A 24,689-nucleotide genomic window follows, 5' to 3' on the forward strand; every position below is an offset into this window, starting at 1 on the left:
TCCCTGATTGGTTTAGTCTGTATTTAAGGTCTGGTTTTGAGTTGAGTCTTTGTTGGATCATTTGTTTTGTTTATTCTGCTAGTTCTGTTCAGCTCTGTTTGCCTGTTCTTGAACATCCACGATTAAAGGAGATTTTTTTTGATCAAATCTGCATTCTGGCCTCTGTGTTTGGGTCCACTCCTGCTTCCCCAACCTGACAAATCATCTCCACAACCCTTTAAAAGCTGGACACAAAGAGAGTTACAAGATCAGTGAAGAAACAAACATATTTGATGAAATACCCTTACCTCTACATAAAAAGATGGGGGATGCCTAACCATGCACAAGTTGACACAAAGGACCTATAGAAAAGGTCTATTGAGTATATTAACCATAATTAACCACATAACAAGATTCATACAAATTCCATACTGACAGCACTCAACATTCATAACAGGTTTCATCTGTGTAATACAGAGAAACAAAAGTAAAAACTGTGTGCAGAGTGGCCCTTCTGAGGGAGGATCTGATGGAACAACAGATAGTGTTCATTATGCAGCGACAGGATCTAAACTGCAGACACATTAAATAGTTATTTAACAAACCTTTTATGATCCAGCCATGTGTAATCAAATCATATATGTATTTGTCTCATTCTGTACACTGTATGTGTCTGATTATAAAGGTGTTTCATTGAAAGCATTCAAAAGGGAGAAGCCATTGCAAACATTGTCATGTTTTGTGTACAGTACACCCTGAATGGGCCCTAGCTGATGCTCTTCCTTGTCAAGAAAGCAAAACCTACAGCCAACTGCCAAAACCTCAAAAACAAACAGGACAGGACAAGTAGTTTTTCATTTTAGTTACTAAAGTCAGTTGAGGCAGCACACTGACTGGAATTGAAGTTGTTAAAAGGGCATCAAGCTTTCTTCACCAACTATAAATTGACTCTCTATCTTGGATACTTTACTAAGAATTTGTGGTAATACATTTGCAAGCTTAATCAGTGGTGAATAGCTTAGATAGCCATGTTTGCACAAAATAAATAAATAAAAAAAACCTTAAAATCAGCTTACAGCTTGAACATGGGTCTGAACATTTGACCTGCTCAAGTTTTCTGCTGGTGGTATCAAATTTTTCAAGTCAAGATGATCAATACCAAGTTTAGTCACAAGTGAAATGTGTGTTGTTGTTTGAAATACCCAAAATCTTGATTGAGTTCCATTTTGAGTCCATGCCTGTCTGGTTGTGGACTTTTCCGTTGGTAATCAACGATTCATAACCTCTGTCAGTTACAGCTTAGGAACCACCCGCACATTGAAGAATTGTTTATAAAAAAAAAAAAACCTTTATTGTCATGAACAGTATTACAGTTACAGTAATTGGCATTTATACCATAACTAGAGACATTAGCCATCCTCAAACTGGTGGAAAGACTGACCTTTAAGAAAATCTGAAATGCAGCATAGGTAGATTGAGGGAGAAGTACGCAATTGACAACCCTGAATAATGCAACACTGACATCACTTCAGTAATTCAAAGCTAGTCATGATTCAAGTACAAAATAAACACACATACACACACACACACACATACACACGCACACGTCAGTGGAACAAACAAGCAGGCTCAACCGGCATTTGACAGTTACTTCCTATAAACATATGAATGCATCTCAGGAAGCACTCCATTTGACACTGACCGTTGAACAAAGAAATGTTTCTAACATTTCATTATGCTTGTAGCACTGTAAAAAAACAAACAAACAAAACAACCTGCAATAGTAGTTTCCATAAATGAACAAATGTTGGATGGTTTTTATGAATGCAAACTGTAAACTATCCGCCATGCATTAACAGCCACTACAGCTTGTGTATGTTGTGATAAATAAACCAGAATTCTCTTCTTTGACTGACGACCAAAAGCCCAAAACGACTGTGTGAACTGCTGGTTAGCTTCTCCCCCACTATGTTTAGTTCTTAACATAAAACTATCCAGTAAACCTGTGACCACCACAAACATGTGGCTGTACAGTAAATAGGACTACTTAGCATATATGTGACGGTGACTATACTAGAGTCTATTAACAGAACAAATCAATGCCAACAACTACAGTGTCATCTGCAAGCATGGTAAAAGCTATACTAATGTGAGACCTCATACTAAATGGTTTGGAATAAAACCCTGCCAGTGGAAAATGGTGCATAAACAGTATTTGTCCCGTTTACTGTATAAATAAGTATCTATTATGTTGCTGTCAACATGAAAACAACTGTTTTCTTGAAGGCAACGATCAAGGGAAATTATTTTAATTAGCACACAAGTGCTGGGAATATTTGTCCTGTCCATCACTAGCAGCCTGGCAGTGTCTCAGACTACTCAAAAAAAAGAGTAGGGCTGCAATCAAACAATGACTTTCATTATTGATTAATATGAGATAATATTTTCATAATCAATTATGTGTTTAGAATAAAGACGATGATGTTACCTAAACCCATATTATCAATAATGCTTAATATTTGCCTTTTTCCTGACAGTCAAAAATATATATACCATGGAATCAAAAAGAAAAGCAGCAATCATTACATTTCAATTGGTATTTGCATTGATAAACAACTTAAATGATCAATTAATGCAACTGTTTTTTAATTAATTTTCTGTCAATCAACTAATTGGCTAATTAATTTGTTTCAGGGCTACTCAACAAAGCACTGCCCATCTTTCAAAGTATGTCTATCTTTATACCCATGAAAATGGCTGCGATGTTCAAGTGTCTGTCAGTAACGGAAGGCAACGTGGTTTTAGGTCCCGAGGTCCAGTTTTCTGTGAAAGAACTCTACATATTACATACACAGTACGTCTGTACGAGTGACGAGTGTTAAGCGTGACAAAACTGGAATGAAGTAATGTCATTAAATGACATCTATATATATATATATATATATATATATATATATATATAAAAAAGAGTGGAAAGAGTGGCATTGTTTTAACTTGGACCTATAACTTTGGTACACTTAATGAAACAGGTACTGGAAAGGAAAAAAATGACAGAAGTTAACTTTAAGGGGAAAAGTAATGCCATTTTGACACTTTTACATTACGCCCAACAGGCTCTGATATTTCCAAAACAACCCTCTGCCATGTTTGTTCGAGTCCAACAATTCCCTTCTGTCAGTCGTGTACATACCCTTTTATTAACTCAGATATGACAATAACTAGCGATGGTTTCCTCGTGCTCTGCTCCATCTTGCTCTGTGGCAGCTGTGAAAGTTGATCCTCGACCATCAGGAAATCTGTAAATATTTTTTTGTGTGTGTCGAGTTCATTTTTCAATCAGGCCTCCATCTTTTAATTTGAAATAGAAGAACTTCTCCAAGGTGTTGGCACACTTGCAATACTCGCTGTCCGGAGGGTTGTACTCGCGACAGTTGGTGATGATTCGCTGTAGGTCAGCGATAAAAAGCTTCTTGGTCACATAGTATCTGTTCTTCAGTCTCTCTGTCATGGTCTTCAGGTCTGTGGGGACGAAAAAAAAGGAGAGAATCTGTGTGTCAATTACTCATAATTTAACTAATGAACAGCTCATAAATAAGAGGTCATCAGGAAGAGGAAAAGTTGTATCATAATCAAACGGATGCTCGCTCACCGATGGGAAAGCGGATGATCTCGTAGTAATCTGGAGCTTCTGATTTTTTCACTGGTTCCATGAAGGGCCAGGCATCAGGGTGGGTCTGTTAACATGATAACAAAAAAAAAAAAAAAAAAAGGTTTAGTTTGTCTCCATTCTTGTTTCTCTTGTGGTGAATGTGTTCCTGCACGGTGTCAAAATGTCACTTACCTTTATCTGGGCCAGGAGGTTCTTCAGCATGTTGTATAACACATCAGGGTCCTTCACCTCTTTCCTACAAAGCACCAGGAATGATAAATGAGGAAAAGATTGACTACGTTTAGATAAACTGCACAAAAAAAAATCCCACTCAAAAGGTTTCTAAATGAGACTTTGTACTGTAATCTGGTTCGTAGTAGATTGCACATTACTTGCGATATTAAAGGCTTGTTAATCCATGTTTACAAATGAATCCCAGTGTGAACAAACTGTGATGTAATAAAAGACATGAAGGTGTTTCAGTTTAGGCTGTTTTTTCTCCAGTTGGATTCAATTTAGCTTTTATTATATCGTACTACTTTCACACAATTCAACTATGTATATGAAGGTAAACAAGTGTGGACTTTTGGGTTGTTGGGTTGAGTGATTACATGATTAGAGTTGTTGATTTTAAACGTTAACCCATTAAGAGTTATGTGCATTGGTGATAGCAGACTGTCACTGTAGCAGAAGCAATTTTACTTCATGACGCTCCCCAGTGGTAGCATCAAAAAAAGACAGATAGCAATAGGACACGGAGCCGGGTGCTCTGCTCCATCTCAACACTGGAACATCAATTTAAAAAAGTATATGCAAGAGTTTACCCTTTTTCCTTGTTACTGGGTTTCCAGCCTGTCTCTCCTAGAAGAAAGAGACTTGTAAGTAATATGATAATACTGATTTTTAATTTTTTTTTTCTCATTGTACACAAACACTTACTTATGCCTGGAATACTCTCCACAGGGATCTGTCGCACACCTTCTTTGAAGCAGGTGAGACCTGGGTATACCTTCCTGATCTGGCTCTGTTTCCTCTCAATCAGCTTCTTAATGATCTGACGTGACATTTTCAAGTTTATGCAATATTACAAACATGGAGACTATTAACAGAAAAAAAAAAAAAAAGGTCTTTGCTTTAATGATAACATCCCACAGCCTCACTTAGACCTTTTGGTTGTTCACATACCTCTTTCTGTCTTTTAATGATATGAGACAGCTCAGTGTAGGGGATTCTGGGGTTCAGCTCACACTCCATGAGAGTCGCTCCTTCGTAGTCTTTGATGTATCCGAGGTAACGACTCTTCGGCACTTTGATGTCTTTGGAAAAGCCCTGCGAGGAAAGAACGAATTACAGAAAGGTCCAGACAGAGAGAGGGGACAGGAGCAGAGATAATGTACAGGTCACGCCTGCGGTACCTGCTTCTTAAAGTAGCCGATGGCGTACTCGTCTGCGTATGTGAGGAAATAGAGGATGTTGTGTTTGATGTGGTACTCCTTCAGGTGGTTCATCAGGTGGGTACCATAGCCCTTGAGACCAGAGAAAGACAATTTCAAAAATGTGTTGTTTTTTTTTTTTTTTTTTTTAAAAAAGCCTGGCTGCAAGGATGGCAAAGGGATGATTTGGAAAAAGTATTGTGTGGCTGTTTCATTCTTTAGCATGTGGAAGAAATTTTAAGAAAAGCTTATAAAAGATACAGTATTATTTATGAGACAGGCAATCCAAACGCAGAGGGGGTGAGTTTTTTACTGTATGAAAATGATGATCACTAACTGGCCATTCAGGAAAAAAAAGGTGCTAAAGAAGCTACCACTAGTTATAGACAAACACCTCATTTGTCTGAGTATATGGCAGATGATGTACCTTAACTTGCTCATTGGATGTGACGGCACAGAAGACAATCTCCGTGAAGCCCTGAGTGGGAAACATCCTAAAACAGATGCCTCCGATGACGCGGCCGTCTTTGATAAGGGCTAGGGTCTTGTGCTTCCTGTTAAAAGTTGGAGATGTCAGGATAGTGTAGAGAGATCCACGACGACCATGCGGTATGAGACATATACTTACGGGTCAAACACTAGTCGTGTGATGTACTCTTTGGGCATGCGAGGTAATTGATGAGAGAAGACGTTCTGCAGGCCGACCAGCCACATCAAGATCTTCTTGTTGGACTTCTGGGAAAGAGAGTTTCCGATGACATGAAACTCTATGATGCCACGCCTCTCCTCCAGCCTGGCGGTCTCATCACGAGCAGCGTTTGGAGTCAGCAGATTTGTCTGGAAGTATAAACATAAACCGTCAGTGCTACAGTCTAAATTTATAACAAAATACGTCCCTTTAACCCTGACTGACTTACCTCTGGTCCGAGCATGGCGGCAGGGTCAGTGATTGTCATCATGACTTCATTGACCAACTCCATAGGAATGTCTCCCATCACACGGATCCGCTTGGCATCTTCCAGTGTCAGCGCCTCCGGAAGTTTACGTTTCTCTCCTGAGCAGACGGTGACATTTCTCAAGTCAAAGTGAAGTCGAAGTGAGAAGATACAGCTAACTATATCAGAACTGTCAAAAGTTTTGTTTGACACAGAGTAAAAGCCTCCTGGCTGTTGAGTTATTTGTTGTGATTTATTACTTTCACAAAGTATGAAAATCCACATTGTGTTCAATAAATAATTTGTTCCTGTTTAAGCAGCAAATACCAACAGCAGCTAAACACGGTTCTGATCCATTTGACATTTAAGTGATTTCCATAAAGCACATTAATACTGTATTTCGGTAACACATGTAGTCACGGGTGTGTCGGATGCTTTATAATAACCTTCAATGTTACACGATGCTGCTACAGACATTTGTGAGGCCTACTGTACATACTGAGAGTATCAAAGTAGCAGAGCAGTGTTCACACACCTGTGATGGGCTCTGCACCTCCGGTGTCCATGCTGCCCAGAGAGGAGCCGCTGCTCAGACCCTTGGACAGAGCGGGGGACACTGCAGCAGGACTGATCACTGCAGTGGAAAGACACCAAGATATGCTCGGTTTATTACAATACAACCGGAACTGTGACAGTAGTAAAAGACAGCAATGACACAGTATATCTATACTATGTAAATTACACACATTATAGATACCTATCTCTGCTGCTGTCTCTTAACAAGTCACAATATTACGTCAATAAGGCCTTCAGAGTTGCACTACTAGACTCATTAGGCACATATATATATACTGTGTTTGCCGAGACATTTGCAAAATGCACAAATAGGGCCTAATATATTGCAAAGTAAAAGTCTTTTGAATACCATTTCATTGTGTTGTCTTATTTAATTTATTTCATTAAAAAAGTTCTTTATCCATTACCAATCTCTTGTTTCTTGTGCTCCTCTAACATGTAAATTTCTTCTTTACAGATGTTTAAAGTTAATGTTTAAGAACGTTAAAGTTTAAGAATGGCAGTATGTTTACTGCTGTGGTCAGGTGACCTGGTTGATGATTTGAGAACAGAAGTTACTGTTTATGGCAGTTATAATGAATACAGTCCAAAAGTTAAATCACAACAGGTCGTGATCTTGGTATTATATGGTCTGGACCCATCACACTAAACACCCGCCTCACCTGTCTGATGTCCCAGCTGTGTGCCATCGGAGGCAGGCATGGTGAAGTCAGCCTCCCAAATGGGTGAATTCTCGCCATAGATTTCCTCCTCCAACATGGACAAAAACCTGATGACATACGTGCACAAATGTAATTAACGCAAGCTTTCAAACATAAACATCAGCTAAAGCACTCTGGCTTGTCAGCAGTTTTTTTTTGACATTCAAGCCCAGACCCACATACGCTATTTCCGAGAACATCCGCCCTTACTTGGGGAAGTGTGTGAGGATGAGCGTGCGTTTCTCTGGTAGCAGTTTATCCTTCTCTACTCTGAATTTCTCCAGGAGCTGGCGTCGCGTCACGGTGAAGATGGACTTTAGCAAGCTGCGACCGAACACCTGAGTGGTTTCGTAGCGCGGTAGGCTGTCGTTACTCTGGGGGACATGGCAGTAGCACAGCCACCTGGGCGTCAAAAGGAAAAACATGGCTATTATACAAACTGATAACAGTATCCAACATGTACAGGCAGGAATCGGCCTTTACATTGACAAAGAGACATTTTAAGTCACTGTTACTGTCCTACTGCTCACTTAATGACAGTACAAGCACACACCTGGTGTAGTCCACTTTATACGCTGTCCCGTCATCTTTCTGGGTACGCTGGCGATACTGCGTTGGCGTCTCCAGCTTCCAGTAATTTAGGCACAAGAGGAACATTTTCGACAGCTCAAACATGGTCTGCCTTTCCTTTGGTGCCAGGTGGCTGAACTTGTACTGAACAAAGTTCAAAACCCCCTTTGGATGGAAAGGAAACACAAGATCGAGAAAACATGAAATGTGATGAGTTTGTCGTTTGTTTGCCTGTCACAACATTGAGAAGTGTGATTATCTAGTGCCTGTATGTGAAAGGGGGGGGCCTGTTGCTCTTTCAGATCAGGACATGAGCTGCAGGTGTTTGTAGTTTCATGTTCACCTGCTCGATGTTGGGCTTTTCAAAGGGTGGACTTCCGAGGGATCCCTCTACGACTGGCTGGCTCATCTGCAGGATGCATTTCCTCAGCAGCTAAGGGGAATGGGTTAGAAATTAAGAACAATACTGATGGTTGAACAATGACATGAAGACAGACATTTTGAACTGAGCTAAAGAAAAAATCTTGCAAATAAACTCAGTTCTCATTGCTGTTCTGCCTGTTAAATAGATGTGAGCTACACTTTGCTTACCTTGAAAAGGTAAAAGTAGACCTGTTTGGTATCAGTGTCCTCCTCTTTGTGCACAGACATGAAAAGGTTCTCAACATCCACCACCATCCCCAACAGCCTGTTAATCTCGTCCTCAGACACATTTTCCAGGTGGGACACATGATCAGCTGTAAACAAGGCATCACATACAATTAACGCATATCTAAGTCAATGTGAGGTGTCAAACATCACTGGGAAATAAGAAGTCACTGGAATACAGATTTATTAGCTACTGGGAGGAAGGCTGGGGAGTACTGGGGTGTGTGTGGGAGTAGTTTGTACCCAGAGCATGTCCACAGCTGCGGCACGGCTCGCTCAGGCTGGCTGCTTGCTGCTGCAGGTCCATACGAGTGGCTGTCGGTGGATTTGGGTTTTTCCATCCATTGCACTTGCATGTGTCACTAGCCTGAGAATAAACAGAATGTGCAAAACAGCAAATCAAGCGACATAAACTGCAACTCATTTGCTGTTTTTATGCGTCAATGAATGACTACACAATTATGCTAGCTGATAATAAACGCACCTTCAGAGATTTAATGTGAACAAGACAAGTAGCATGGAGGATGTGCGGCTAGCTAGCTGCAAAAGTTAACACGAGCTCATTAAGCTACTTATTTGTTTTTTGTTTGCGGTATATTGAGTGTGCTACTCTTTGCTAAACCGCACACAATAACGCTACGGGTGCTTTGTTGTGGAGAACTTTGGCTAGCTAAGCTAGCTACCTTGCATGCGGAGAATACGCCAAGTTTCTCGAGCTTTTTCGCCCGTGGAAAAGCTCGAACTTGGGCTTTCTTCTGGCTCGCACGCTGCTGCTGGCTCAGTCCCGGTCTGGCCGGATCACTGTTCCCTGACCCGGAGCCTGTGGCGGCGGTACTGGACCCAGCTGACCCAGTCGCCTGGGCTTGGAGAAGCCGGGGTTGGAGGCCCTGCGCCGCCGCCGGGTCCGACATGTCCGCGCTGCTCGACTCTTCCTCTGCTCCCGGTTAGCTCATATGATGCCTTCAAGTGCTGTCGGCAAAAATTTCACCGAAGAGGACCGCAACAGCGTTCAGAATTGGAAATCACTTTTCCAGATTTTTCCATTCAAACAGACGTAGAGGCGGCAAACACGTAGACTACACAATGTTGATTTTACGCTCTAAGCAGACTAATCTACACAGTAACGACCCTTCAAAGCAGGATAACGGCAGGATGTATCGATTACCCGCTTCAATCAACACCCCCAAATTACTCTGTTACCGCGAAAGAGGTCTCGTTACATCAGCTTAATTTTGCATATATAACCATATTCCTGAAATCACAGCACGCATTTACACTGCTTCCCGAGTTAAAAGGGTTATATTGAATATCTTCACCGGAAGTGTAAGTGTGTGCTGTTACGTCTGCCTTGATGCTTGTGAAACTGATACCGTTAGATATTATTGAGTATAAACATGTTCCCAGTGTTCGGTACTCAGTGGTCACAGCTTTTAACGACACTTTTGAGTAATATCTTGCAAGAGTTAACTAGAGAATGTAGTACACGGTGTCTAAATAAACCAATTAACACTGGGTAGAGTAGTTAATTGATGCCATGAGAGTTTGCAGTCTTGTAGATGCGCCACAGCACCATTAGAGGGCAGGAGATCCTACGACTATCAATACATAATGTTTATAGTCAATAATTAATTGGCTATAATAATTAATTATAAATCATTACCCTCTTTCAATACTGTATAAGTAATGTTGGCCAAGAAAATTTAGGTTAAATTTTGAAACCATTCATTCTTATCTTTCACTGCAATGTAGCTGTGGTTTTTCTCCTGATTCATATTTTTTTATCCAATTTTACCTTGAATGTATCATCTACTTAATTTTTCTCTGTTTAAAGGACCAGTGTGTAGGATTTAGCGGCATCTAGTGGTGATGTTGCAGAACTGAATATCCCCCCAAGTATGTAAAAGGACCTACAGTGACCAGTGCAACATGGTGGGCTCAGTTGAAGAGGACCCGCTCCCTCTGTAGATATAAAGGGCTCATTCTAAGATTATTATTTTCAGGTGATTATACACTAATTGAAACATACTTATGAATATTATATTCTATTTCTGCCAATAGAGCCCCCTAAATCTTATATACTGGTCCTTTAAATCATATTTATAGTTAAAATGTCATAACTGCAGCCATTAAATAGGTAAATCTAGAACAATGCAGTCATAATACCATACTAACACTTCCTGTTAATACGTTCAAAATACTTTTAAAAAAATGAACGAATCAGTGAGTATGGTATTAACTAATCATGTTAATTATTTGTAGTGGTCGCAGTCAAAGACTAACTCTTCATTCTTTAGTAGGAATAATACAGATATTTATTCTACTAACTGATATTCTTAAGAGATAACATAAGGGTATTCAACGTCAGTAGTCATGTTAATAGGATCTGTATTAATAATAATACTTTTATTATCAAACAATCTGAAGCACTGCACCATGTAATGGGTTCTGAACAGCCATGCAATAAATATTGTTAGAAACACCACAGTCTCTTTTTTTTATCTTTATCATTTTTTGTCAAGGTTTACTCAGAAGTGACAGTATGTCTTGTCTCTTGATAAGACATGATTCAGCACAAAACTGTCTGACCCAATGTGCTTCACAGGAGTTGTAATTACACTGTCTTTGGTTTAGGGGGGGGTCCCAGCAAAGCAATTGCATTTGAATGCAACACGCCTCGTCTGCAGTGAGAATTGTGGGTAATGTAGTTTTTGACCACAATAATTAAATAAATATTTGCAAATGTTGATCTGTCTTCACACTGGTAAAATTTGAATTTAAGTCACAAATTAATTTTATTTTACTTACTACTTATGTTTATTTTGTTAAGTATTTCCTGGACTCAACTAGGATGAGATAACTATATTTTTTTTAAACTTCTGATTGAAATTTGTGCCACCAACATTTATACAAACCTTGGCTGAACCTTCTGCACCTTCAAGTATCACAGATTGACACTAGTATTTCCATTCACATAAACCAAGAAATGTACACTCATATAACACCTGTGTTTAGATTACCTGCTTAGGTGCAGAAAAAAAATAAAGAGTAAATTATACTTTCTAGGTTTTGGAGATCAAATTGTTATGGAATACATTTTGAGTACTTGAGAAATTACCACATAGCCTTCCAGTGAACTGATTCAGTAGATGTCATATTGGACAAGAAACTGAAACCACTTTGGTTTAAAGTCTCATGTTAAAGGACTTTAAGCCAACTAGACCCTCTTGATGGAAATAGGAGATGGGAAAGAAACAACGGGAGGATTATCACGAACTAAGCAAAGGTAAGGGCAAAGGCAAAAAAAAACAAAAAAACTGCATCTTTTTTAGACTCTAATTCAGAACCGACTCCAAATGTCTAAATGCTAGTTTAAATAAAGGATTATCAAAAATGACTAAACCTAACTGTCAATACTTATATATGGTGAAATGATTAAACAGGCATACAAAAAAAAGATACCTTCCCCTTGTTTATTGGTAAAATTACATTTTTTTCTTCTTTCTCTACCCACGACCCCCACCCTCCCCATCAACCCCCCCCCCCCACCTCACAGCAACGGCTGCTGTGCAGGTTTCGGTTGTGCTAGTTGTTGATGCCATAAGAGGATGACAACACTGTTGAAAAGCGATCCCCTCCCTGATATGAAGAGTAAAATAAAGAGAATATTAAGGAAAGGAAACTGAGGATAACATCTCAATTCACAAAAAGATGATGAGACAGAACCAGTGCATTTAATACCATAGATCTTCAGAAAGAAAAAAAAAAAATAGACATTAAAAAAAAAAAAAAAAAATCCATCACAAAATAATTAAGGTTGACAAGACATCATGTAGAGATTGGGAAGATATTGTTTTGACAAATAACTACTGATTGATTATAAACTTGAAAAGTCTGATACAAATACAGCAATATGCTTTCGATACACAGTTGTGATTTTGGTCAAGAAAACAAGTCTTGCCTTATGTATTTGTCATTTTACATTGATGATTTCAAAAACATTACATTAATGCTAAAATTACTTATGGGTGACAATGTTAATAAAGTACTATTTACTGTATATGGTTTGGTAATATAAGATGGATGATTGTAAAACCTCAGGTAGTCTAGGCTTTAGAATCATACTGAACAGCCTGTGTCAAAAAGTAATAATAATAATAATAATAATAATAGTGATAACAATAACAAGGTAATAATTCAATCTACACAGTTCTATCAAGAAGGAAATATCTGTCCATTCCCGTCCTCCTGTTACGAACCTTCTCTCTTCTTCAATTCCAGGCGCCTGACCAGGAACAAGACAGAAAAGTGAAGGACTGCTGCATGCACCTGCCACCCACTTAAAAAGGGATTCGTGTTTTTTTTTGAACAGCGTCATAAGACCATGATGGAAATACTTTAGAAATTTATGGTGCATGTGAGAAAGCAGGGGGTGGGGGTGGGGGGGTAGAAGAGAAAGGACAGGGCCGATGAGCCTGTTTATATTCCTTCCTGTTGCGTTTATTTTATTTTTTTTCCTCTACACAAATACAGAAACAAGGGTGAACAAGATGGCCCTACTAAGTGCCATTGGTCATGACTGATCTTTTTTTTTTTTTTTTTTTACCTTCTTCCATGAGTGGGACGTTTTGTTTTTTGTTTTTTTCCCCCCCTAAGGTGACGTCAAGTGTCCATCATCAATAGAGAGGTCATGGATTGGCGAGTCCTGGGGTTAAAACATGATTCTGTAAATAAGCCTGTTGGTTGATTTCTTGGTCTGTAGGTCGGTTCGACAGTTGGAACCATCAGTGGGATCTGGCAGTTTACTGGCCAGTGGTCTCGTTTGCCAAACAGTTTTAATTGGTGCTGTGTTGCTCATAGGGTAGTCGGTCTGACCGTGGTTTGGTCTGACCGATGGGACATTGTTTGACAGCTGGATAATATCTGGTCTGGTTGATCGAAGCTGTAAATTGGTTGGATCAGCTGACTCGTTGATGTCGGTTAGTTCCCGCCCCCGCAGCACTGGCTGCTTCTGCCCTGTGGTGCAGCTTCCTGCAGGTCCACGCCGCCTCTGGCTCGTCCGCCAGCTCCCGCTCCACCCTGAGGCTCGTTCTTAGGAAGCTTCTTGGCTGTTTTTGGATTCAAGACAACAACGAATGAATTTCTGCACGATGGGAACATGACAGTGAGGCTGCAACTAACAATTGTTTTCATAAACAATGAATCTGCAAATTAAACAACTGATCCATTAATCAAAAAAAACATTCAGCAGCTTAATCGATAATGAAATTAATAGCCCTAATAATGTGTCTGTGTTTATGCTGAGGAGCACTTACCTATAGCCATAAAAATCTCATTGACATTCATAGCAGTCTTGGCTGAAGTCTCCATGAAGAGCAAACTGTTGTCATCTGCATATGCTTGTGCTTCCTAAACAAAACAAAATACAACAAGATATAAACGTATCTCTGGGCAATTTGACAACATATATAGATTTTTTTCCCCAAGAATTTCATTAAAGAACTTCTATGTCAGACAGTAAAAATCCCTCTTTACCTGGAAATCTACAGCTCTCTTGTTGGCCAAGTCTGCTTTGTTCCCTGCCAGTGCAATAACAATATTCGGGCTGGCTTGTCGCTGGAGCTCCTTCACCCAGTTCTTTGCACGTGTGAATGTATCCTTTTAAAAAAGAAAAAGTGCAACATACGTAATCATGAGACATTGTGCTTTTTAAAAAAAACTTTAAATCGCTGATGCCGTTTTTTTACATGTTACATGTGACTGTAGGATTTAAAAGAGCAAAGGTTTCTAGCCGTCTCCTGAATTAAGTAATCATCAACCCAAGCTGGAGGACAAGGGTCAGTTAACAAAATGGGATAAGTCTTTGGCTGATGTTCTGCAGAAGTCCATGTAACTTACTGTGTTGGTGATATCGTAGACCACGATGGCTGCCTGGGCTCCCCTGTAGTACATGGGTGCCAAGCTGTGATATCGTTCCTGTCCTGCAGTATCCCAGATCTCAAATTTGACTGTTGTGTCATCCAAACATACCGTCTGTGTGAGGAAGGCAGCTGAAAATAAAAGAAAAGATATAAGATAAGTTCTTTTTGACAGACGGGAGGTATGTAGAATGCAGAAAATCACAGACTCGCTGTCTACAGGGCTGACGTGTCTGATCTAAACTGGAAAATTCCACAATTAAAGATAAGACGAAACGAGGAAAATCACACACGGTCGATTAGAAGATGATAATACAAAGATTTAAATTAAATCTGGGGAAACACGTTGCTATGTTGACCACAATATAGCATCATCTGGCTGTAGTGTAGTTGCAAAAGCTAAAAAAAAAAAGAAAGCTTTATCCCCTTTGAAATGATTAGAATAACAAAAACATCACAATTAAGAAAACTAAAGTAAAAACATAGTTTATAAATGACAAAAGGAGGCACAACTGCATTTGACTGGCTTACTCAGCCCACTGTCACATGACAGAGGAAACTAAGCACACTTACGTAGCACATATTTTAAAGCTTTGTAATCTTTGACCAGGCATGCAGCTGACCAAGAGTTCAGTAGAATATAAAAAAAAAAAAATGCTGACTGGTTTTGAGTCTTTGGTGAGTGTAAGCACTGAGCATCCTGTCCCTACATCCCTAAGACGCAACGGCTCATACGCAGCTTGATAAAGCAGAGTTCAGAAAGAAACAAAAGAGAAGTTATTGTAGTTAAGTTAGAGTCTTTATAACAGTAATTACACCAGATATTTAACTTTATGATTCACCAGATAAGACACAGATATAACTGAAATCTCTCACCTTTCTGTTTTTTTTTTTATTTTTAGCAATTCCATGAGATTCATTTTCCAAGTGGACTCTGTTAAATGCTGTTAAACTTACAGAAATGTTATGAATTATTACCAAAAAATGTGTAACACTAAAAAAATGGAAACTAGAAGACCCCCGTGCCAGCTGGAATGTGGATTGGAAAAATTAATAATTCCCAATAGCTAGAGAAAATTACATACTGGCTGACAAATAAGAGTAAAACATTTTACAATATATAAAACGACTGCATTTATATAGCACTTTAATCCTGAAATGCTTTAAAACTTCCCTCTCATTCACCCATTTAAAAGGCAAAAACACCTTTGGGCTTTGATCAGAGCTGTTCAGGGTAGACGTGGCCTAGCTTTCCTCATTTATATGCAAATCCAACATAAATCCAGATGCTAAAACACACCTGCACAGATTAAACCTACAGAAATATGTTGTGCCACCTTTGTGCATATTTGGTGAATATATTTTTGATCAATTGAATTCTTAACAGTTCTGAATCCGTTATTTATTCATCATTAATATCTCAATTAGCCGTTTATTTAGTTACAAATCTCTGTTAAACCCAACAGGCTGACGAAGAGGAACGAAATACATCAATGAGCAGGGCAATGGCCAGAGGGAAGGCTGTGAGTAAAGCTAACGAAATAATGAATAACGAGTCCGGTCTCAAAAGTCAGCAGCTTCCAGTAGAAACCTGTAACTGCAACAAACATTCCAGTTAAAAGTTTACTTGTGTAGCCCTCAGGCTACAGTACTACAGTACCATAATGTAGAAAAAAACAACAACACATTTAACCGCCCCTGCTATGCAAAATGACAAAGTCACGGGTAGATTATCATATTGTTGTTTTAAAACTGAACATGATTCTTTTATCAGATTCACTGATCTACAGCAGGTCCCATTGTTGTCTCAATTCCTTCCTGTTTCAAGTAACCTCACTCCTCTGCTGCCTGAGAGCTAGTGTTTACAGAGAGCGAGCTAAAGTCATTTTCAGCTCATTACTGTCAAAAATATTAAGCAGTGTAATTTATTTCTATGCGCGAGGTGGCCCGGTGGCTCACAGGAGAATCAGGTGATCGGCTACAAAGAACTGGTTCTGCCACTCCTTCTCCTGCACAGGCTTTGACAACACAAAAGATTGCACTGGCAAGGACATGTTTTTTCTTTTTTTTTTCCAGCTTCAGCACTCATGTTGTGTTCACAGACATGTTGAGAAAGTTTTAGACTGAGTACAAGCTAAAGAGCAAATACTGTACGGATTCTGTACAGCCCTGAGATGCATTTATAACAGTTTAGTTCCTTCTTAATGAAAAATGTGGGGATTGTTTAATAATTATTTCACTGATTTATAGAAAATTATCTTCCTCAGGCACACTAACAGTCTGCCAAAACCCTCACCTCCGATGGTGCTCTCCTGGTACTCGTGGAACTGGCCTTTGACAAAGCGCAGCACCAAGCTGGATTTCCCCACCGCCGATTCCCCCAACAGCACTAACTTAAACTGGCAGATCTTGTTGCTTGCTGCAGTGCCGTTGGTCCGTGCTGGTCCGCCTCGCCCTGCCATAGTGCAGTGTTGGGAAATTGGGAGAAAGAAGAAGGTGGAAGAAGAGGGTGGAAGTCCGGTCGACTTTAGGCTCGGTGCGGGGACGGTGAGGGCTGGGTGAGGCTGAGATAGATGGGGGGGCAGATTCAGGTAAGGCAGGTAGATGAGCCGGAGGAAGAGGAGACCTCACCAGTGGGAGCTGGAAAACACAACATATACAGTATGTTAAGCTCCAAACAGAAAAGAGGCTTTCCATTAAAACAATCATGTTGAATATTATAGTCAGCCAAAACCCAAAGAGGTGTTCAATAATAGAAAAGCAGATTAGTTTCTTGTTCCTGCTGACATTGTCAGTAAGAAGAATAAAGTAAAATTCAGTTGAACTATGCAATGTATCAGCAAAGCTAAGCTAAAGCTTTTTGTTTTAGCCAAAATTATTGTCAGACAATTTGAAGCTGTTGACACAGAAACCTGCAGCACACTGGGGCTGGGCCTCCAGATAAAGAGTTTATTATTTAACCGTGTTTAGTATAAACAAGTGCTGGAGGAGAACAATTAGTGTCTTATGAAACCGTGCCCTCCATCTTGCTCCCACAGGTTGTCCTGACAGTGTGTGTCTTTTCAAGTTTTTTGGACATGTGGTGCAGAATAGGCCATAGTTTCTGCTTTACTTCAGCTTCAATTCTTTAAAAAAAAAAAAAAAAAAATACACAAACATAGTATATACAAATAAATGTATGTGAATCTGAAGAATTAATGGGTGCAAGTGTAAATTAAACAAATTAAAACTGAAGCAATGGAAAAATAGATAGGCTAGATATCTATGAACTGTTGAAATCTAGCTGATAGGTTTTCTCAAACACCCTCCCAACCTCAACACATTTGTTCCTGTGACTCATCTCTTAACAGTCTGGCCGCAGTCTGCTACAACTATAGTCTCCCTCTCACGGTGATCTTTGTGGCTGTTTCTGTACAGCAACACCCAATACCAGAGCAAGGACTTAATATTTAATGTTAATCAGTAAGTCAGGCATTTCTTAAAACACTTATTTTGTTTTTTTAAAAGGCAGTAATAACAAAATGTGAACTATGTTTTGACTCAATCCTGTTGTGGAACTGACATTTAGTACTAAGAGGAACTTGTAACACAGAGGCTGACTTGGAAAAGCAAAACTTTAAAAAAAAAAAAAAAAGAAATCATCTAGCCTAACTTGGCTCAAATGAGCTACATAGTTTTATGTGATAGCAGTATAAAAAGACAGCCAACATTTGATTCTCTTCGGGCCTGCTTTGAGTATCTGAAACCTTGCCTAATCTTTTTTTCAGTTGGGTGATACACATGAGGTCAGCCAGCTTCTGCTTGGTCAAAAGGACAGGAAACACAACTCAGCTCAAAGCAGGATGTGAAGATTGCAGAAGACATTTTACTGCTGAGCACATTGAAACTTGGGATAGTCTTAACATTGTCGCCGGGACAACTTCATGCACAAACACAATGTGTGCATAAAGATGTGCGGTAGGGGTAGACTATTCTTGAGTGAGAAGGGAAGTGTCAAGAATGAGGTGAAATGAAGTAAAGAAGCTCACAGCTGATAGTCAATAGTTTGGTTGTACTTGGCTTTTTTTCTCAGCTCGTTGGTGTTGAGCTGAGCTTAATCTTCAGCATGTGATAGGAGGTCATGGCTGTATCCATAAAATAGTCAGAACTAGCGTGTGTCATTTGTAAGTGTCAAAGCACAAATCATGCTGCGTTACCTTTTGTAGCACAGGTTTAATTTTAGCAGTCACGGTAACCGAGCATCATGCGCTATAAAAACACACCAATTTCATCAGTGTTTGTTCCCTTTTACTCCGCATAAGACACTTAAAGCTACAGCGATTAGTCCATTAATCAATCAGTTGATCAAAAGACAAATTAATCTGCAAGTATTTTGATAAATCGAATAATTGAGTCATGTTGTGTAGTTTCTCAAATGTGAGGATTTGATGCTTTTCTTTGTCAAACATGATAACAAACACTGAATATCTTTGAGTTTTGGACTGTTGGTCGGACAAAACAAGACATTTTTACTGTTGTCTGACATTTTATAGATAAAACATGACTATCTATAAAAAGAGAAAATAATCTGCAGTTTAACTGAAAATGAAAGTAATCATTAGTTGCAGCTTTATTCTCAGTGGTCTCTTAAACTAGAGGACACACACTCTTTCACAGCAGCGGTGGAGCTGGAGAAGACATAAAGGCACTCTGTTCACTGGGTCAAACAGTCGGCCTGTACTCATTTGATTGCACACAGCAGAGCTTCACCTGTTCGCATTCCTCACAAGAGGAAGCAAAGAGAAGCGATGGGTTGAGTTTTAGCGAGCAGACCCACAAAACACCCAGATTAAAAAACCCACTAAAGTCTACCTCAACTGGTTTTCAAAGTTTCTCTCGAGCAGCAGATGTCCAGAGGAATTAAATTTTGGATGTTATAGACCCAACAATCAGCTTCTTCAAAAATACAAGTCATGCATGCATGTTTCCTTTGCAAACTTAATTTGTTTTTTAAAAAAAAAAAAAAGTAGGCCTGAATCACACATTGACAATTTTACAAATTGACAATTTTGCTAGCTCAGTGACACAGCTGATTTGGAAGGTTTGGATAAGAGAGGTGGGTAACACAGACCTATAGTAGGCCTATATCAAGAATAGGACAGAAAAGGGTTTTTAAAAGACAAGGGTTTGTTATACAGCACAGTTAGGTTAGTATCTGTGTTGGCTATTTTGGAGAGCAAGAGTGTTGCAGCCATCAAGCACACAGGATGAATACAGTGAAGGGAGCTTTCCGAAACATAAAGAATACCCTTGAGGTGGCAAAACAGATCATGTGTCCTACAGCTGAACCTTTGTTATGAGTTCAATAACACCCTTTTTGCGATGAAACGGTTTTCAGCCAAAACAGTAGCGCCAACACCTATGCACAATGTATGGTGTGAAAGGTAGGTGCAGCCGATGAGCTTGCGATCATAGGCTTTTTTTTCTGTTACACTGAGACAGACCTGCACACATCATAAGCAGCCAGCGACGGATGCTTTGATGGCATCCGTAATGGGCTCTAAAGACCTCCACAGGGAAATGGGTCAGAGAGAGAGAGAGGGAGAGAGAAACAGTGGGACATGGGTCAGAGAAAGGGGGGAGAAGGAAAGGCAGCAAGGAGGAGCAGACTGGAGAGAGAGAGAGAGAGAGAGAGAGAGAGCCTGTGAAATATTCATAGTGGCCTCCTGTACGCTCTGCTGCCAGATTAATATCCAAGCACTTGTCAGGGATTGCAGTATATTGAGCACCTAAATATGAGAACGTGTGCACAAACTAATCACATGTATAGATATGTAGAACAAATTTATGGCTGTGCTATTGAAATTCAAAACCAGTGCCAAAAAAAAAAAAAAAAAGACACACAATTCTTATGAATAAGTGTTCACCCTATGAAAGCTCACATACTGATCTCCTTCCTCTGTGTTGTACTGTCACGTCCTCCATAATCAGAAAAAACAGAAATGATACTGACTGGTATAACCCATTAATAACAGCGATATGGTATTTGTAAGACTTCTCAGTAACAGTTGTAATAAAAAAAATGAAACAGTTTGTATGGTGTCCTATAGGATATTTTGTTAACCCTTTTTCAAATTAAAATGCATCATTCTTTCTTTGCCTTGAAAACAGGATACTTTCTTCACAAGAAACTCAACTATTGATTAGAGAAAAGAGCCAGATAACTTTGCGCCAACATGTAATGACTGTGCAAAAACTTGAGATCAGTCATACATTCCATTTAAGTGGTGGTGTAACAACCTTCATGGCTGGTGTCACTATACCAGTTCCAAGAAAACAAGCTGTGACCTGAATTGCTCACTTCATTTTAAGGGTGGGGTCCTGGATGAACTGGTGGTGTCTGATATGAGGGGCTGCGTCGCTATCCCCCCTTTTGTCTGTTGAGACAAATGCTCAGACTCTCACCTGGAAATAGCAAAATTTCCATGTACAATGTAACTGTGACTTACACATTACTGGAAAAGAGCTTTTATAGCAGACATTTCCCCCCCACAAACGACAAAGACACAAAAGCAGAACAATCCTTGAGATCTCTAATGAAACAGGAAATGCTCTTGATCCAAGGTAAGCCCCTCTACAGTTCAAGTTTCCCATCAAGAATGGCTTTGGAAACAGTGACAGTTTTGATGGGAAACTGGTGACATAACTCCGGAAAAGCAAACAGGATACTCATCACTAGCTGTTAGCAAAGCCAATAGGAAATCACAGGCACTTCCCTTTCTCGTGACTTCTGTGTATAAAGCTCAATGACCGAACCGAGAATCAGAAGCCCCTTTCACACATGCACTGCAACCCTGAAATTTCCTGGATATTATCAGGAGGAGCTGTATGTGTGAACGCAAATGTCTGAATCAGTCGGACCGGACATTAAACGGACTTTACCCTGCCAGCTCCCTAGTACAAAGTCTGTGTAATGTCCAACTGAGCCTGTGTGTGAATACAGCAGGTCTGTATCCTATTTTCTGGAGAATTCACAACAAGCAAGTAGGCGTGTTGATGACACTTCTATTATGCAGCTGGCACTGGACAAACACAGCAGGCCAGCTAAGCTGCATTGTTTTGACTGGGCCTGAACACTCTGCTGTGAAACTAGTGCTAATGGGAAAGAGGACTTCCTGTGATTTTTCATAAAATAAAAGCAATTTAATTTCTGGTGAAAAGCTTAAAAACGCCAAATTACAACCGCAGCATACTTTCTGCATCATGTCCTGCCTCCTACACGCTCTACCCAGGCGCCACCGCTTGCCTAAACCAAATGGAGTATTTCCAAGAGCTGAGAATGCGTCTGACAGGACAATCTCCTGTTGTGCGCTACATGTGTGAAAGGGCAACTCCGGACAATGTCCTGACCTGATGTGAAAACAGCTATAGTTACCCTGAGGCCTAACCAAAATCTGCTGTTCACTATGATCACCATTTGAGATGAATCTCACAATATAGGCTGAGTATTACACAGTTTTTCCCATGCCTAAACATGGCATTTTAACTACACCATCCTGCAACTTTAGTACATGCACAGTCTTGGAAAATGGCCTGAATAAGAAAAATGAGCAGCACTGATAAACCGAAGCACACCTATTATGTAATCTGTGTGAGAGATAAATTCCTTGTCATCCTTTCAGGGGTGTGTGTTTTTTTTAAAAGATGCATCACCATTTTAGAAGGACAATGTCCATACGCCATAAACATAACAAGAGCTCGAGCAGGTAACTGTAAATCCTTCCTCTGTATCAAAGGTCATAGCTCTCTTCCCCTTATTAAGTCATAAACAGGAGTGTCTACATTTGCTGTTAAATCTAATGACACGCACGTGCAGTCACATTATAATCTCAAGGTAAAGAAATTGGCAGAATTATCACATAAATGATGCCAACAGTAATGACACCTCTATGATATCTTATGTAATAGGACTGCTGAGTGTAACTACAAGCTTGCTGGCCTGTAAGTGAGAAACCTACAAACTATCTCGAATGAGCAGCTGGGTTAAAGCTTTAAGTTACTTGATGTATGCTAAAAAATGATCTGGACATTACAAGCTCGGATAAAAAGCTGTCAAAAACCATCTAAGTTTTAAAAGTACACTACTTAGGGTGGCTTGTATATCTCTAACTCGATCGTAAACTTCAGTCTCACATGTAAAAGCGATTATTGCTTGACCAGCGGCATAAACTGAGGATAATAATGGTCTAACTGGGTGGTGCATGCTATAAATGTTAGCAATGACAGTTACAACTTGAAGTTAAAACGCAAATGTCAAAGTTAGTTTCGTTAACCATAAAAGTTGACTTCTGTCTGATTGCTACTAGCTTTAGCAGAGTCACAAGCTAACTTTACTTGTAAACGCAGAACAGTAGACAGGTTCGCTGTTTGGCGTAATAAAAATAATTTGTTAAGAGATATATTAGCTGGTAACTTAATTGTAATGTTTGGTTAGCCAGAGTAGCCTGTCAAAACAAAGCAAGCGCCATTATTAACTTTCAATACACTTTCAAGTAACGTTGGTTGTGCTAATCAGTTTGCTAACTACCAAAATTAACCTCCATTAGCTCACGTCAACTACTGACCTTATCATTTAACGCTACCTAGCGTTAGCATTAGCTTCTTAGCGTATATTGACGCTAAAAAAACTAATGCTAAGCACCGCTAAAAGGAAAACTTGATTTCTGCTCGCGTTAGCCCGGCTAGCAGCGATAGCCAAGTGTCGAAAACGTCATTAGACAACTTTCCTTTTCTCGGCCACACGTCGTCAGCTGTTTGCCATTTGAGCAGCTCGAGGTCTCAGGCTTGTTATTGTGTCTGCTGCTGGAAGAAAACGACGACATATGCTGATGAACAATACTCCTACCAAGACGTTTTGGATATTTTCTGTGGTCTTTCAGAGGCTAGAAGCTCGTAGCCTTTCGATCCAGTCTGATGGACATTTCGACTGAGCCCCCGGACTTGGCTGGTCGGTAGAACAAAATTTGAGAGAGGGGATCTGACTACGATTAACAGCTCGCCCACAAAAAAAAAGCCCAACGTGCGTTCAATGCTGCTCTTTACCGACATCGTCTATCATTTCAAGTTGTTTGACTTACAGTACTTTCTCTTCTTTCGCTGGTCTCATCGGCAGCGGCTGTGTTCTTCTTCTTCTGGGCTCTGGCCTTCCCTTCCGGTTAGCAAATTTTCCGGGAACCTCCCACTTTTTGTCAGTGTCTCTCTGACCAATGACAACAGCTACAGTCTACACAAACCACCACTCTGCAGCACACATGATGTATGCAGGGCCCTGACTAGTCATTTTTCCAATACACAAACATTAGATTAAGTCATCAATATACCTGGAATGTAAGTCCATAAACTAAAATTCCAACATAAGCATTTTATCTTGTGTCTGAAATGGAAAATAAAACCTGCACACATAGAGCTCAAATAGGTTATTTTAAAGCACCAGTACACATACTTGTTTGCTTGAAACCACACAGTCACCTCCCTATTTTTTTATCAGTACATTTTTATTTGACGCTCTTCACTTCCAGACTAGTATTATCATTGAATCTCCATATTCAGTAGCTTTGTTTGTGTGAGAGCTAATTATAAAGCTCTGATAGCTTAAGATGCAGGTACTGTATGATAACAAATAGGTAGTAATGGGCTCAAATATTGTCTAGAAAACCTATAAGCCTAATTTGTCTCTTGTAGAAAAGACATTTTTCTTCATTAGGGCTCAACCAAGAACCATGAAATTTCCATGTTCTTACTGTCCTATGGACTCAAAAAAACATCACAGCCTTTTTGGTTGGTTGGTTTGTTTGTTATATTGCTACTATCAGAATTATAGCTAATATGCCCCCCAAACGCCTTTCAGAGTTAGGATATCATGTTAAGACTATATAGATCTACTTGAAATTGTCAGTAGATCCTCCAAAGTTGACATTCAAATACCATACTGGGAAATGTGAGTGTCTTTGAATTATGTCTAAAGTAAACATTTAAATTGAGTTAGGAATTATTAGTCACCATTAACGTAGTCAAACAGATGCACAGCAAAAAAAAAAGAAAGTACCAGTGATGTCACCACTCCATGAATGATGAGTTGAAACAATTAGTGGCCTTTTTGAAAGTCAACCTCTTTTGGACCACTGAGCACCAAAATTCAGTGATATACAGAATATTTGTTTTGTGTTTGGAATATATTTCTCCCTCCTATATGTTAAACGTATTTTCTTAAACATAGATTCTCGTGAGGTATTGGCATGTACTGT

General features: G+C 39.6%; 2 protein-coding genes across 2 annotated transcripts; both read right to left on the minus strand.

The window, feature by feature from the left end:
* Positions 1-1,313: 1,313 nt before the first annotated feature.
* kat2a (K(lysine) acetyltransferase 2A) lies at positions 1,314-9,612 on the minus strand. Its single transcript, XM_067571256.1, has 18 exons — positions 9,175-9,612; positions 8,735-8,858; positions 8,435-8,580; positions 8,187-8,276; positions 7,827-8,008; positions 7,484-7,675; positions 7,235-7,341; positions 6,532-6,630; positions 5,979-6,115; positions 5,690-5,898; positions 5,489-5,615; positions 5,044-5,154; positions 4,814-4,957; positions 4,568-4,682; positions 4,453-4,489; positions 3,821-3,884; positions 3,629-3,713; positions 1,314-3,498 (listed from the first exon to the last, which is right to left on the minus strand). Exons 1-18 carry the CDS (start codon positions 9,400-9,402, stop codon positions 3,305-3,307), a joined length of 2,391 nt encoding a protein of 796 aa, XP_067427357.1. The 5' UTR covers positions 9,403-9,612; the 3' UTR covers positions 1,314-3,304.
* Positions 9,613-12,200: 2,588 nt separating this feature from the next.
* On the minus strand, positions 12,201-23,647 carry rab5c (RAB5C, member RAS oncogene family). The gene is made up of 6 exons (XM_067571257.1): positions 23,523-23,647; positions 16,703-17,046; positions 14,387-14,538; positions 14,024-14,146; positions 13,804-13,897; positions 12,201-13,596 (listed from the first exon to the last, which is right to left on the minus strand). The coding sequence occupies exons 2-6, from the start codon at positions 16,866-16,868 to the stop codon at positions 13,469-13,471; spliced, it is 663 nt and encodes a 220-aa protein (XP_067427358.1). The 5' UTR covers positions 16,869-17,046; positions 23,523-23,647; the 3' UTR covers positions 12,201-13,468.
* Positions 23,648-24,689: the final 1,042 nt, after the last annotated feature.

Source organism: Thunnus thynnus, chromosome 17 (assembly GCF_963924715.1).
Source record: "Thunnus thynnus chromosome 17, fThuThy2.1, whole genome shotgun sequence".
NCBI lineage: Eukaryota > Metazoa > Chordata > Actinopteri > Scombriformes > Scombridae > Thunnus > Thunnus thynnus.